Source organism: Eleutherodactylus coqui, chromosome 2 (genome assembly GCF_035609145.1).
Source record: "Eleutherodactylus coqui strain aEleCoq1 chromosome 2, aEleCoq1.hap1, whole genome shotgun sequence".
NCBI classification, from domain to species: Eukaryota; Metazoa; Chordata; class Amphibia; order Anura; family Eleutherodactylidae; genus Eleutherodactylus; species Eleutherodactylus coqui.
The window spans coordinates 297,892,075-297,905,207 of record NC_089838.1 but is presented as its reverse complement, the minus strand read 5'-3'; the positions used below and the strand labels follow the sequence as shown (position 1 = coordinate 297,905,207).

Sequence of the window (13,133 nt, the reverse complement as noted above, 5' to 3'; positions counted from 1 at the left end):
CCAAATGACCCCATTTTAAAAACTCCACCCCTTAATATAGTCACTGAGGGGGGTCAGGAGTATTTTGAACCCATTGTTTCTTTTCAGGATTTAATGCAATTTAGAGTAGAAAAAATAAAATTTCATATTTTTGCAAATATGTCATTTTAAAGACATATTCTTTTCCTATAGTGCACAAGAAAAAGAGGATTTACACCCCAAAATGGATACTCCTGTTTGTCCTGTGTTCAGAAACATACCCATTTTGGCCCTAATCTTATGTCTGTATGCACAACGGGGCCCAAACCGAAAAGAGCAGCCGGTGGCCTTCAGGACAGAAAGTTTCCTTGAAGATGTTTTAGGCCCCATTGCCCACTTGTAGACCCCTTAAGCAGCCAAAATGACAGAGAACCCCCACAAATGACTTTAGCTTCTTTTTACTTTTACATGATCACCGTTATCCATTGGATAATGGCAATCATGTGACCAGGGACCACGTAAGCTCTGTTTGCAACTTTTGCGCATGTGTCCGCCATTCTGAAAACAGGTGTGTGCGCAGAAGCTGGGGGAAGGTCCAAGGGTAAATCCGGGGGCCTTAGGTATGTAATTTCATTTACCCTCACGGATATGATCTATGAGGGGAGATGAAACTTAAACTTTTTAAACTTTTTTTTTTTAATTTAAATGATTGCTGTTATCCATTGGATAACAGTGATCATGTGACCAGAATCAGCATACAGCAGTCCCCGGTGACATCTCTCCGCTGCACATGCTGGCCTGGAGCATAGGGATTTTAAATTTCCCGAGGCGCGACCCTTTCTGCGCACGCGCCCAACATATTACGGGACATCGCAGAGGACAGAGGTGGGTATTTTCCCCTCCTCTCATGGATCCTATCCATGAGGGAAGGTGAAACTTCAAGTTTAACTTTTTAGAACTTTCCCTATGATCGCCATTATCCATTTGATCCGATATCCCTGGTGACATCTCCTGCCTCCCGGCTACCTTCAGTAGTCAGGAGCCAGGAGATTACAAATCCCCTGCGCCGATCTGGTCTTCTGTGCATGCGTCGCCATGTTTCCTTAGGCACGCATCCGCAGAAGACGGCTGAAGGTCCTTTCCAGACGAGATTGTCACGGGACATCGCAGAGGATGGGGGTGAGTAGTTTTAGCACTCCTTATGGATGCGATCACGCTTTTTTTCACGCTTCCATAAGAAATAAAGAGTGATTCTTGAACAAGAATCACCCCAAAATAGGACATGCTGCAATATTTTTTTTATTTTAGACTCTCAGTCCCAGAGACAAATCGCTCATATGAATTGAAAATAATGGGTTCTTTTTACATATAAGTTCTATCGGATTAAATGGAATGCTCCTGTGATAATCGTTTGTGCGAATACACCCTAACAGAGCACTGTAATTCATTCTGGGTAAATTCTCTTCTATTATCAGTGAGGGGGAAATCGGTCCAGCGGCTACAGAGAGAGAAGATGAGATAGCTGTGTAGTATTGATTGCGCGTGGTTATGCTACTCAGCCTCTGAAAGAAGAGAGGGGAGGGAGAGCTGAGCTTGTGCACATTCATGAGAAAGACCAGCTAATCAGTGTTCGGAACACCCCCAAGCCAGAAACTTGAATGTAGTTGAGTCCGAAAGCCAAATATGAGGCTTTCTAAATGCATGAGAAGGAAAAGTCAATGCAAAAACAAAGATAAGTGCATCATTTTTGCATGAAAAATCAATACACACATATCTTACTAAGTCCATCGCTGCAAAGTTTCCAACTGCACTCTTTTAGTTCACTTTCCCTGTATTTTCAATCTGGCCCAGGCCACCATGAATGCTTCTTCTGGCTATAGTGTGTCCTGTAGAGTTTGCTATCCAGACTCTTCACTTTTACAGCATATTTTTTAGATAACAGCCACAGATTGTGCAAAATAGCAACCGCAATGTCCTTTAAGCTATCTACAATGCTGCAATGGCAGCTATAGTATCTCAAAAAAAGCCACATTGTCAAAAATTATATTGTTTCAGGGTTTAAAACATTAAAGGATATCAACTATGTTCTTTTCTGCAGGTGTTTGTGTCACATATTAATGGTCTGAGGTACAATATCTCCAGCCCTACTGAGGTGAGGTGAAGTTATCTACTAATAGGTGTAGATTACATTGTATGTGATGTCATTCAACAAATATATTTGCAGACAGTAGAAATTGTACAGGTGAAATATAATACATATACAAAAGGTTTATGGCATATAGGTTTGTGCATATACTTTACATGACTAATCATACTGAGTAACATTGTTGGGCCTCCTTCAAGTACATTTTTGCATAGGCCGTACTACAAGAATTTAAAGGGGTTGTCCTGCGTCGAAACCTAAATTTTTTTTTTTAAACAGACCCCCACATGGTGCACAGTAAAAACGAATCCATTTGTTATTTAAAAAAAAAAAAAAAAAATTCGCTTACCTGGATCCCCGTTCTGCAGCTTTGAGGATTCTTCTTTCAAAGATGGCGCCACTGGTCTTCTCCCATGGTGCACCGCGGGTCTTCTCCCATGGTGCACCGTGGATGTTCTTCTCCAGTCTTGCGTTCCACTGCCAATTACAGCCACCTCATTGGCTGATCGGCACCACGTGACGGAGGCGGAGCTACGATAACGCGGAGAAGAGGAAGGAGGCAGGACGCAGCTCGTGAGCCCAGACACATCCAGCGGAGGATTTCACTCTGAGCAAGCGCGACTGTTCGTGCGACCAGAGAAGAGGCTTCATCGTCGCCATGGAGAAGGGGACGCCAGCACCGGAGGGGGTAAGTGTATAACTTCTGTATGGCAAATATTTAATGCACGATGTATATTACAAAGTGCATTAATATGGCCATACAGAAGTGCATAACCCCGCTTGCTGTCGCAGGACAACCCCTTTAAGTTTCCTTACTTCAGTCATAGAAGAGGTCCCCCGGCACTTAGAGAGGTGCGGTAAGGGATTTCTGCTTCTCACATTCTACTCTTCAACTCTGCAATTGGGTTTTACTCTCTACAGTATGTCATTGTTTAGGCACACAGTGACAAACATCACTTTTAGACTTCTATGCCTATAAGTTGAAATAGCTGTTTTTTCCCACCCCTGTAGAATTTTTTTTTAAGTCAAACAATAACTTGCCGTATACACTCGAGTATTAGGCCTTAGTCAGACGGGCGTTTTTTTCCACAATTTGCGGATCACATGACGGATGCGCATCCGCAAATCGCGTGACCGGTGCGCGCAAGTCGCCCGAAAATCTGCTCCTAGCCGCGTTTCATTAGAAACGGGCCGGAGCTGTCCAGCGCATTGCATTCAATGGAGATGGCAATACAGCCGTCTCCATTGAAAGCAATGCGCTGCGGGCGAGCCCGGGATGAATTGTCGGTAGGGGCTTAAATATATAAGCCCTTACCTGCAATTCATCCTAAAATGTGTAAAAATAAAAAAAAATTGTATACTCACCTTCTGCCGGCAGCCGGAGCTCCGCGCGGCCGTCCTGCAGTGGGTGTGAAGGGGGTGTGAGTCAGACCTGCCCCCTGATTGGCTCAGCGCTGAGCCAATCAGAGGCATGCCTCACTCACACCCATTCATGAATTCATGAATGGATGTGAGTCAGACCTGCCCCTGATTGGCTCAGCGCTGAGAGGCAGCAGTCACTCACCCATTCATCAATTCATGAATGGGTGTGTGAGTGTTTTCAGCCTCTGATTGGTCAGGGCTGTGACCAATCAGAGGCAGATCATTCAGCAGGCGGGGATTTTAAAGCCCCGCCGGCTGAATAGTGCCAAGAAGCAGTTCAGGAGAACTGACAGCAGCCGCGGCTGGACTCCGGCTGCAGCGGAAAGGTGAGTATACAATTTTTTTTTATTTTAACACATTTTAGGATGAATTGCCGGGAAGGGCTTATATATTTAACCCCTTCCCGACAATTCACCCCGCGCACGCCGGCAGCCCATTGCTTTCAATGGAGCGGCTGTATTGCCGCTCCATTGAATTCAATGGGCAAACATCGTTCTTCTCTGCCACAGCTGTTACAGCTGTGGCAGAGAAGAATGATTTGTCTTCTATATGTTCTCAATGGGGTCGGCGCTGCTGCCGCCGGCCCCATTGAGCGCATATACAGAAGAGAACAGGAATCGCAGATCGCAGATAGGTGCGATCTGCGATTTTTTGTTCTATAATTTATCGGACGAGCGCATAAAAAGCGCTCATGTGTCCGATACCATTGCAAAGCAATGGTTTTAAAAAATCGCCGGACGCATGCGCAAATCGCGGCAAGAAACGCCCGTCTGACTAAGGCCTTAGCCAACCCAAGTATAAGCCGAGTTAAGTTTTACCACATAAAACTGGTAAAACTTATTGACTCCAGTATAAGCCGAGCTATACTCCAGTATATACTTGGTAAAGAAAAAATGCAATACTCACCTCCTAGCCGACGTCTGTGTCCCCGGCGCAATGGTCTCCCCGGCGGTGCGGCAAGCTGCTTGAGAATTCTCACCGCTGTCATCTCTCTGCTGAGCTTTGAATTCCCCTGCTGTCAACACAGTGTAAGTAATTGCTGTGATTGGATCGAGCGCCAGCCAATCACAGCCATTCAGTGATGTCATCCACTGAATGGCTGTGAATGATGATGCGCCGGCTGTGATTGGCTGGCACTTGAGCCAATCACAGCACTTACCTACACAGCGCTGACGGCGGGGGAATTCAAAGCTGAGCAGGGAGATGACAGCGGGGAGAATTCTCAAGCAGCTTGCCGCACTGCCGGTGAGACCATCGTGCCTGGGACACAGACGCCGGCTGGGAGGTGAGTATTGCGGGTTTTTTGTTTTTTTTTGTTTTTTTTTAACCTCACTCGAGTATAAGCCATGGGGGGCTTTTTCAGCATAAAAAATGTGATGAAAAACTAGGCTTATACTCGAGTATATATGGTATATATGCCCAAAGAAGTGCCAAGAAAATACATCCCATCATGCAAAAAACAAGCCCTAAAACAGCTAAATTAATGGAAAAATGGCGAAACAAAATTTATATTTTGCTTTCTCAATACAACAGGTTTTATTCAGCAAAAGTACTAAAACATACAATTCAGTATCGCCAAAATCGTACTGAGACATAGGATAAAGACTAGTAATTATGAGGAAATTGTAGTACCAGTGTTTCTGGTGGCGCAATACGCCACACAGCTTTGTTGCATGCACGTCACACACACAGCTGTGGTACATGCCATGTCCCTGACAGACACAGCTCTGTTACATGACATGCCCGACACAGCTTTGCTACATGCCATGTGCCTGACAGACACAGCTTTGGTACATGGCATGCACAGCACAGAAACAGCTCTGCTACATGATATGCGCAGTACAGCTTTGGTACATGATATGCGCATGGTACAAACACAGCTCTGCTGCATTATATGCGCGTGACAGACACAGCTGTTCCACAGTACATGTACATGTTAAAAACTTAGCTCTGCTACATGACATGCGCCTCACAGCACAACTTTGGTACATGACATGCATCGGACAGACATGACATGGGCATGGTACAAACACAGGTCTGCTATATTATATGTGTGTGAAAGACACAGCTGTGCCACAGTACATGTGCATGTAACAAACTCAGCTCTGTACATGACATGTGCGTGACAGACACAGCTTGATGACAGACACAGACACATGATATGCGCATGTACAAACACATGCTTGACAAAGACCTCCATATGGTCGAAACGTCGCATGCTCTTTAGGATGAAGTAAAATAAAAAGTCTACAGCTTCTTAACCCATTTGGACTTTGTAATGAGTTCATGAGTGCTGCACCTATTTATGCAATTGAAATTATCACTGACTGCAGGGTCTGAAGGCTTTCTGGGAGCAGGCACCACATTGAAATACTTCCTTACAGAGTGGTAACTCTTGGAGTGCTGCTGTCTATCTACCTTTCTGATGCTCTTGACAGACATGACATGCCAATGGTACAAACACAGCTCTGCTACATCATATGCGCATGACAGACACAGCTGTGCTACATGACATGCGCATGTTACAAACTCAGCTCTACTACATGACATGCACGTGACAGACACAGTGCCACAGTACACGCGAATGTTGAAAACTCAGCTGTGCTACATGACATGCACATGGTTACAAATGCAGCTCTGCTGCATGACATACATCAATGCTTACTATACACATTACATGCACAGCACATTAGACAAACAGTCAATCGCAGCTCTACTACATTTATGCTGACTGCACACATGACAAACACAGCTCCTGGATACAGTGATGAGACCCTGGTCATGTGATCCCTGACTCCACCCACATAAGTGACGTCATTACAGGTCCTGGTAGTTTCTGTTGGCTTTTCCAGTATATAGTACTACCAAACTCCAGACAGACCTCCCATAGCAGTGACGTCACCACAGGTCCTTCAGCCCGCCAGATCTCTGTGGTGGCGGTAGGTCGGTGTCTCCTATCAGGACCGCTGAGTTGTGTTTGACATAATAATGGCTTAGTTGTATTCTCAGTGTGTTAAGACCTGCTATAACGTCATCAGGGGGGCAGAGTTATAACATTGCCAGGGGTGGAGCTGTGACGTTGCCAGGGGGAGAATCACTCCCTCACATACATACATACTAACGGATGAGTGGTCGTTAGTAGTTTGATAATCTATTATTTATACTGCATGAAATCAATAGAGAATTTACAGATTTACATTTTTTCCCATTTACCCCATCCTCAAAATAAATATAATCAAGTGTAAAGAGGCAAAAAAAGTAAAAGTGCTACTATAAACTATTACTTCTGTAACCTACAGATGCATTCCATGAAAACAAATCTAGAAAACATGCAAGCAATAAAGAACGAATTTCAAGAGTTCCTCAGTAACTGGGTGAGTTGTTAAAAGCAATGACTGCTGTCCTCCGTCCCCCTTCCAATTCTGTCCTAAGGAGATGAGACTGCTATTACTCTCTGGGCCTTTCTTCTTCAATTCTTTGTTAAAAATTACATAGGAAAGAGGGAAACTGGTCTCGCCTGAGCCGGGCCCGAGGCTGGAAATACAGGAAAAGGTCAAAGATATTATCCATTATACAGATAAAGATCAATGATTTTAAACCATTGTTGTTGGTGACAGAGTTGCTAAGTGTAATTGTCACTTGTAGCCAGGGCCGTTTTATTCGTAGGTCCACTGCTCTACTTACTTTTAGAGGGGGTCTCTGCCTCCCCGTAGAATGTAGACTGCTGGTTCTATCTACTTACTGCTGGGTGAACCATGGCTCTGTGTCCTTAGCCATCAATCAACATGGCAGCTCACCCCCTGTAACCACCAAGTATATAAACTACTACTTCATCTGCTTTCTAGAAGGACACTCATTGCTTTCTTGCCTATTGTCTCCCCAGCCCTTTTGGAAAATCAAAATAGGAGATCAAGTTTCAAACAAGATTTTAGAACTTCACCAGAAATGTGAGAAATCTTACAGGTACATAAATGAAGAGGATCGCAATGAACAATTGGAGAAGCTGAAGATCTATTTGGTTACAGAAGGAGACAAATTCTGCAAGAGTCACAATATTAAACTTCTAATAAATGGTATTCCTGCTTTGGGAGCATTGGGGGCAGCGATAGCAGCCCCCATAGCAGCACCGGTGGCAGGAGCATTATTTGCTGCTGAAGCAGCAGCTCCAGCAGCTGGGCCGTTTGCCGCTGGAGCTGCAGCAGTGGCGAAAGCAGGTTGGGCTATTGTTCGCAGATGGATTTGATGTAAACACACATATACAGTAAGATGGGGATTATATGAGGGCATTGTCAGCTGATCGCCACGGGTTCGGCTTCTCTAACCCTTGTCATGGGAAGTCATCTCCAGCCAAACATTACTTCCCCTGCAGCGACTACTGTGACAAATAGACAGAGATTGGCCGTCATGTAAAACTCTCACTGTTGTACTAACTGCTCTTCACTTTGGACAATCCCTACTTTGGTAGATGAGTCACTTCAAAATAGGCAAATCACAACATGTCCTTCAGTTGGGACCTCCAACGATCAGCTGCTATCTGTGTAATAACGTGGCAGTAAGAGTTAAACCATTCACTGTGGCAGAACACCTGGTCAGACGATACCTAAGGGTCCGTTTACATCAAACCGTGGATCGTTTGAACAGGCGAACGATGTTAGAGTTCACTCGGGCAGATACATCGTTGGTTCGTTCAAACGAGAAATCCTTCAGTCGTTCATCTTCACTTTATAAGTGTCTGAGAAGGACTGAACGATCGGTGTTTCAATTGAACGAGAAGTGAACGAGCCAACGATGATTCTTCTGCATGCATAAAATGAACAACGAATGAAGAGCGAACGATTATTGTTCGTCGTCCGAACGTTGGCTGCGTCTACACTGAATGATTATCCTTCACTTTTGCTTGTTTGAATGATAATAATTCCGTGTAAATGGGCCAACTACAGCAGGTTTCATGAAGTGTGGCACGGCAGCCCAGGATGCACCAAATGGAATAAGAGGCTTGTGTGTCCTATAACATTTGGCGCATCTTACATTTCATAACTTATCTAAGATCGGCATAAAAAAAACACTGGCCTTAGAAAACCGTGCCGCAGTATTTTAATAGCACTGTAGAATAAGTCCTACGTAGGTGTCTCATGTTGCCCTGGAGCGGGGCTTGGATTAGAGCTCTGTGCAGTCAGCCCCAGTACTGTCCGTTCACCAAGCCTGGTTTTACGTTACATCTTGTCAATGTAGAAGGTGTCAGTGGTCAGAGGAGGGAGTGGGAGTGCTGGCTTCACTGCGGTTGAAATCAGTGGGAGTACCGCGCTCCTATTATCCTTCCTGCTCCTTTCATGATCAGGATGCCACATCCTGTCCTGACCATGAGATGAGCAGGAAGTGTAGAAAAGGTGCGGCACTCCTGTTTATTTCAAGGGGAGTGAAGCCAGCGCTCCCACGTCCTCCTCTGACCAGTGATGATGATGTCCGGACCAGACGATCAGCTGATGGATGGGGATCTCGAGCGGCGGACCCCCATCCATCAATTACTAATGACCTATCTAGAGGATAGGTCATCAGTTAAAAAAAGCCCAAATAACCCCATTAATGCAAATAAAATATCCATAATGCAATTTAGTTATTTGTTAAGAAAGTAATGAAAAGTTTGCAACAAATTACATCAATTATAATAAATTACCCATCAACATTAATTAATATTAAACCCCAACATGAGGGGAGGTCCTTGGAGCCCCAACATCTGTCACCTCTCCATTTAAAATAAAATATATATATATACACACTAAATGCCTCCAGCCGCACTCCAACTGACTCGGAGACCCACTAGCCTTTACAAGGCTAGACACACCACCATCTCTGCAGGGATTCCCCCACCTGTCAGAGCCAAAAGACAACAGACCCAAGATCAACCATCAATAAACAGAGGAGGAAGGTAGCTTTCCACACCCTGTCAACCCCCCCAACCAAATTCATTACTGACTCCAAGGAGCCCCCCACTCGCTGCTGCCATGACCATGTTTATTAACCCCCCCACTCCATTCAAAATCTTCTATAAACCCTTAACCATGCCCTCCCCCAAACTACCACATTCATAGGGCGAGAGGCTGGGACTTCCTTCTTCTCTTCTTGCGATCTCTTCTCCTCTGACATCGCCAACGATTCTTCGCGCACTTTTTAGCTCCACCTTTCCTTCGCATCACCTCCACCTTACTTCTTTCTGGTTAACCCTTTCAATTCGACTTCCCTGTTAACCTTATTATGCTCGGCCTCCACCCACGGCCTCTGCAGGCCTAGTTACGGCTATTACTTTACCATAATAACCCGAGTAATTTATTAAACAGGTTATTCAGTGTAATATGTGAGAAATTATATATGTGTGTGTGTATTTTAATATTTTTGAAAATGTAGTTTAGTGTGCCGTAATTTTCATCATTATATTGCACAAGGCTAACGCAATCATCTCAAGCTACAGCAGTAACCACAATGCCAATGAAAGAGGCCTGTGTAATCCTCGTAATACTTTAGTATAGAACAATTAGGATTATCTAATTTTATGTAATATGTAGGCAAAGTGATTTCATGCACAAAAATGTAATTAAAAAGTGTTCTCCATATCATTGTTGTACCGCTGCTCTATGTAATTATAATAAAGGAGGAATTACTATAGAATATCATTTGGTTGTTCCTATTTTTGTTTTTACACTTTTTGCAAGTTTGCCACTGTGTGAACCTAGACTTGGCAATGGTATAGCCTGGGCCGTGATGTGAGCAGACACTGGAGCTATGGCTTTGGCTGTGACTTGGGACAGAAGTTGCTGGATCCATGGCTCCCAGATGGCCATGGTGTTGTCATGAGGCTTCTCTGGTCATTTGCTCACACTTGGCCGACTGGGCATCGGTGGGATCTGTGGTCTAAGCAAACTGTCAGGGCAAGGCATGTGGATCCGCTGTGCCTCTAAACCGATTTGTCTTGGACTAGATGTGAGGGCTGCACCTAGGGGTCCCGGGTGTTCAACCCTTTAACCCCACCAACCAGGATATGGTCTTTGCTGTGGGGAACCCCCTACCATTAGCCTACAAATAGTCTTGGCTAGGAGGCAGAGATTTACAGTATCAAAAATGGTCCAAAAGAAAAGTGAGAGTAGCTGCACATGGCAACCGATTAGGGCCATACATATAAGGCCTCTAAAAAAAATTGAAGGTGGAATTTGACTGATAACTATGGACCACTGCAGTTTTCATAAATCTCACCACCATACTTAGCTTCTTTGTCAAGAGATACATGACATAGCAGACACCAGTGGCTGAGGAAGAGTGTAAAGCACTGGACACTAGACATTAATCTAGACACTACCCTAGACCCCTACAGAAAGAGGCATTGACCTGTTCACTACCCTGGACCATCAGGGAAGCAAGCATTAACCTATCACTATCACAGACCACTATGGAAGCAGGCATTGACCTGGCCACTACCCTAGACCACTACACAAATAGGCATTGACCCGTTCACTACCCTAGGCCATTAGTCAAGCAGACATTAATCTGTTCACTACACTAGACCATCAGGCAAGCAGGCATTGACCTGTCCACTGCCCTAGACCACCACCGAAAAAAGGATTAGCCTATCTACTACTACATCCCTACTACCCTAGCCAACCTGGGAAGTAGGCATTGACCAGTCCACTTCCCTAGATCACCAGGGAAGCATGCATTAACTCATCTAGTATACTCTGGATCACCTAAGAAGCAGGTATTGGCCTATCCACCACCATGGACCACCACTGAAAAAGGTATGGACTGATCCAGTACCCTAGGCAAGCTGGGAAGCAGACATTAACCTCTCTACTACTCTAGACCACCACTGAAAAAGGCATTGACTCATCCAGTACCCTAGGCAAGCTGGGAGACCTGCATTAACCACTCCACTACCCTACATCACCAGGGAATAGGACATTAACCCCTTTACTATTTTAGACCACCTAGAAAGCAAGTATTACCCCTCTACTACCATAAAGCACAAGAAAGTATTTTCCAGTTTGGTCACAGACTCCCCACCAAGCTTGACACATGAAGGACAAATATCCTGCAATTTCAATTTATAAAAATTATTATTTTCAACATTTTTTGATGTGTTTTGCTATTGTTACCAACCACGCAGGAGAGACATAAGTCACTTATTAACATGTTTAATTTAGGACCTGGTAACCTGTATGGACACCAATGTAAACTGTAAATACAGAGTATAGAAAGGTATAAACAATATACACAGGGTGGATAGAACCTGGGCATTAGGCTGTCATGCTCCATGCTGACTGAGTCCAGTTTGCAAACCTGCCTGTATGTGGCAGCCAGGTCCCTGTTTGTGTCGTTGACTAAATAAAGCCCGGCTGCCACTGATGGCGTCTGTTTCCATATGTTCCAGTGGTGGCAGTCATAAACCTCTCCTATCAGGCGACAGCATGGTATTTACATTCTGCATTGCTGTGTGTGGGTTTGAACAATTTTTGAGACTGAGCATTTATACTTTTTTTTTTTTATTCCCACATGCCCTACTACTGTATTACTAGCTCCTTAAGTTTTAACCATTGCTGAAATCTTCAATTGGTGCAACATGGGGTCTTCATATCTACTTATAGCTCGATCAGAACATTTTTGACATGAAGCCTTCAGGCCCTTGGATTGTGGTACTATTGAGTTTTCCTTTACGATGGGTTGGAGTGCCCACATTAAAAAGCACAAAAAAAACTAAGTTTAGTCCCTGAAATCTCAAAATGGAACTTCACACCTCTTAACAGGTAGCAAGGAAGCAAATGACAATCAACACAGATGGTTTCATCAGAGCTGTACAGACATTGCGGCTTAGTTACGGATACTGTCTAAAAGTTAGACAGTACAAACTAAGACTAGACAGTCTTAAATTGTGCCAGGTTTATCTCCGTAGCTCCATGATAAATCTGTAAAATGATAGGACTGTTGAGTCTAAGTTTAAACCACCTATTAGTTGGCTTAGTTTATGCCAAAAATTGTGCAAAAATTTTGACACAATTCATGTTGATTTAATGAAATTGTTTGGTGCAATTCAGGCCATTCCCCTTTTTCAGATAAGCTGGAAAAACTGTCTGAAAGTGTCTAAAAACACATAGTAAATGGGAGTAAAGCACGTAAACTCTCGATTTTCAAATAGTAAGGCCTATTGTGAACAGGCGGTCACTTTATGGTGGTTCAATACTGACAGATACGGTTGAGGTATTTCGGTCCATTTTTCTGCTAGACCACTGTTGATCTAGGAGGTAGAGTCCTTAGGTTAAAGGAGTTGGCCACAGGATGAGCAATGTTACCCAATGTACGTTCAAATAAAAATATTGGTTAATGTAGGAGTTGTCAATATGTAAGGGGTGGGGCAAGCAGAGATCACATGATCGTCAAAAGGGCATCATGCCACAATGACAGCAATGGCACACTTCAAGTCATGTGACACTGTAGTACAACGGAAGTCAGTCAGAGCCTTTGGTCAAAAAGTGTAATTGGTAAGTTCCTTATATAATGACCACTCAAAGATTGTGCCATGTTTTTATTTGAATTGACGGCCCCTTTAAGAGAAATTTACACTACTTCA

The 13,133-nt window shown here is 44.0% G+C and overlaps 1 protein-coding gene across 1 annotated transcript in view; it reads left to right on the top strand.

Annotated features, from left to right (window-relative positions):
• Nucleotides 1-8,881, top strand: part of LOC136612762 (RING finger protein 112-like) — a 44,805-nt gene extending 35,924 nt beyond the window's left edge. The window contains exons 11-13 of the mRNA XM_066593403.1: nt 2,057-2,110; nt 6,823-6,897; nt 7,407-8,881. Of these exons, the coding sequence (XP_066449500.1) occupies nt 2,057-2,110; nt 6,823-6,897; nt 7,407-7,766 (489 nt within the window). The 3' untranslated portion in view covers nt 7,767-8,881. The remainder of the gene's footprint in view (nt 1-2,056; nt 2,111-6,822; nt 6,898-7,406) is intronic.
• The last annotated feature ends 4,252 nt before the right edge of the window (nt 8,882-13,133 follow it).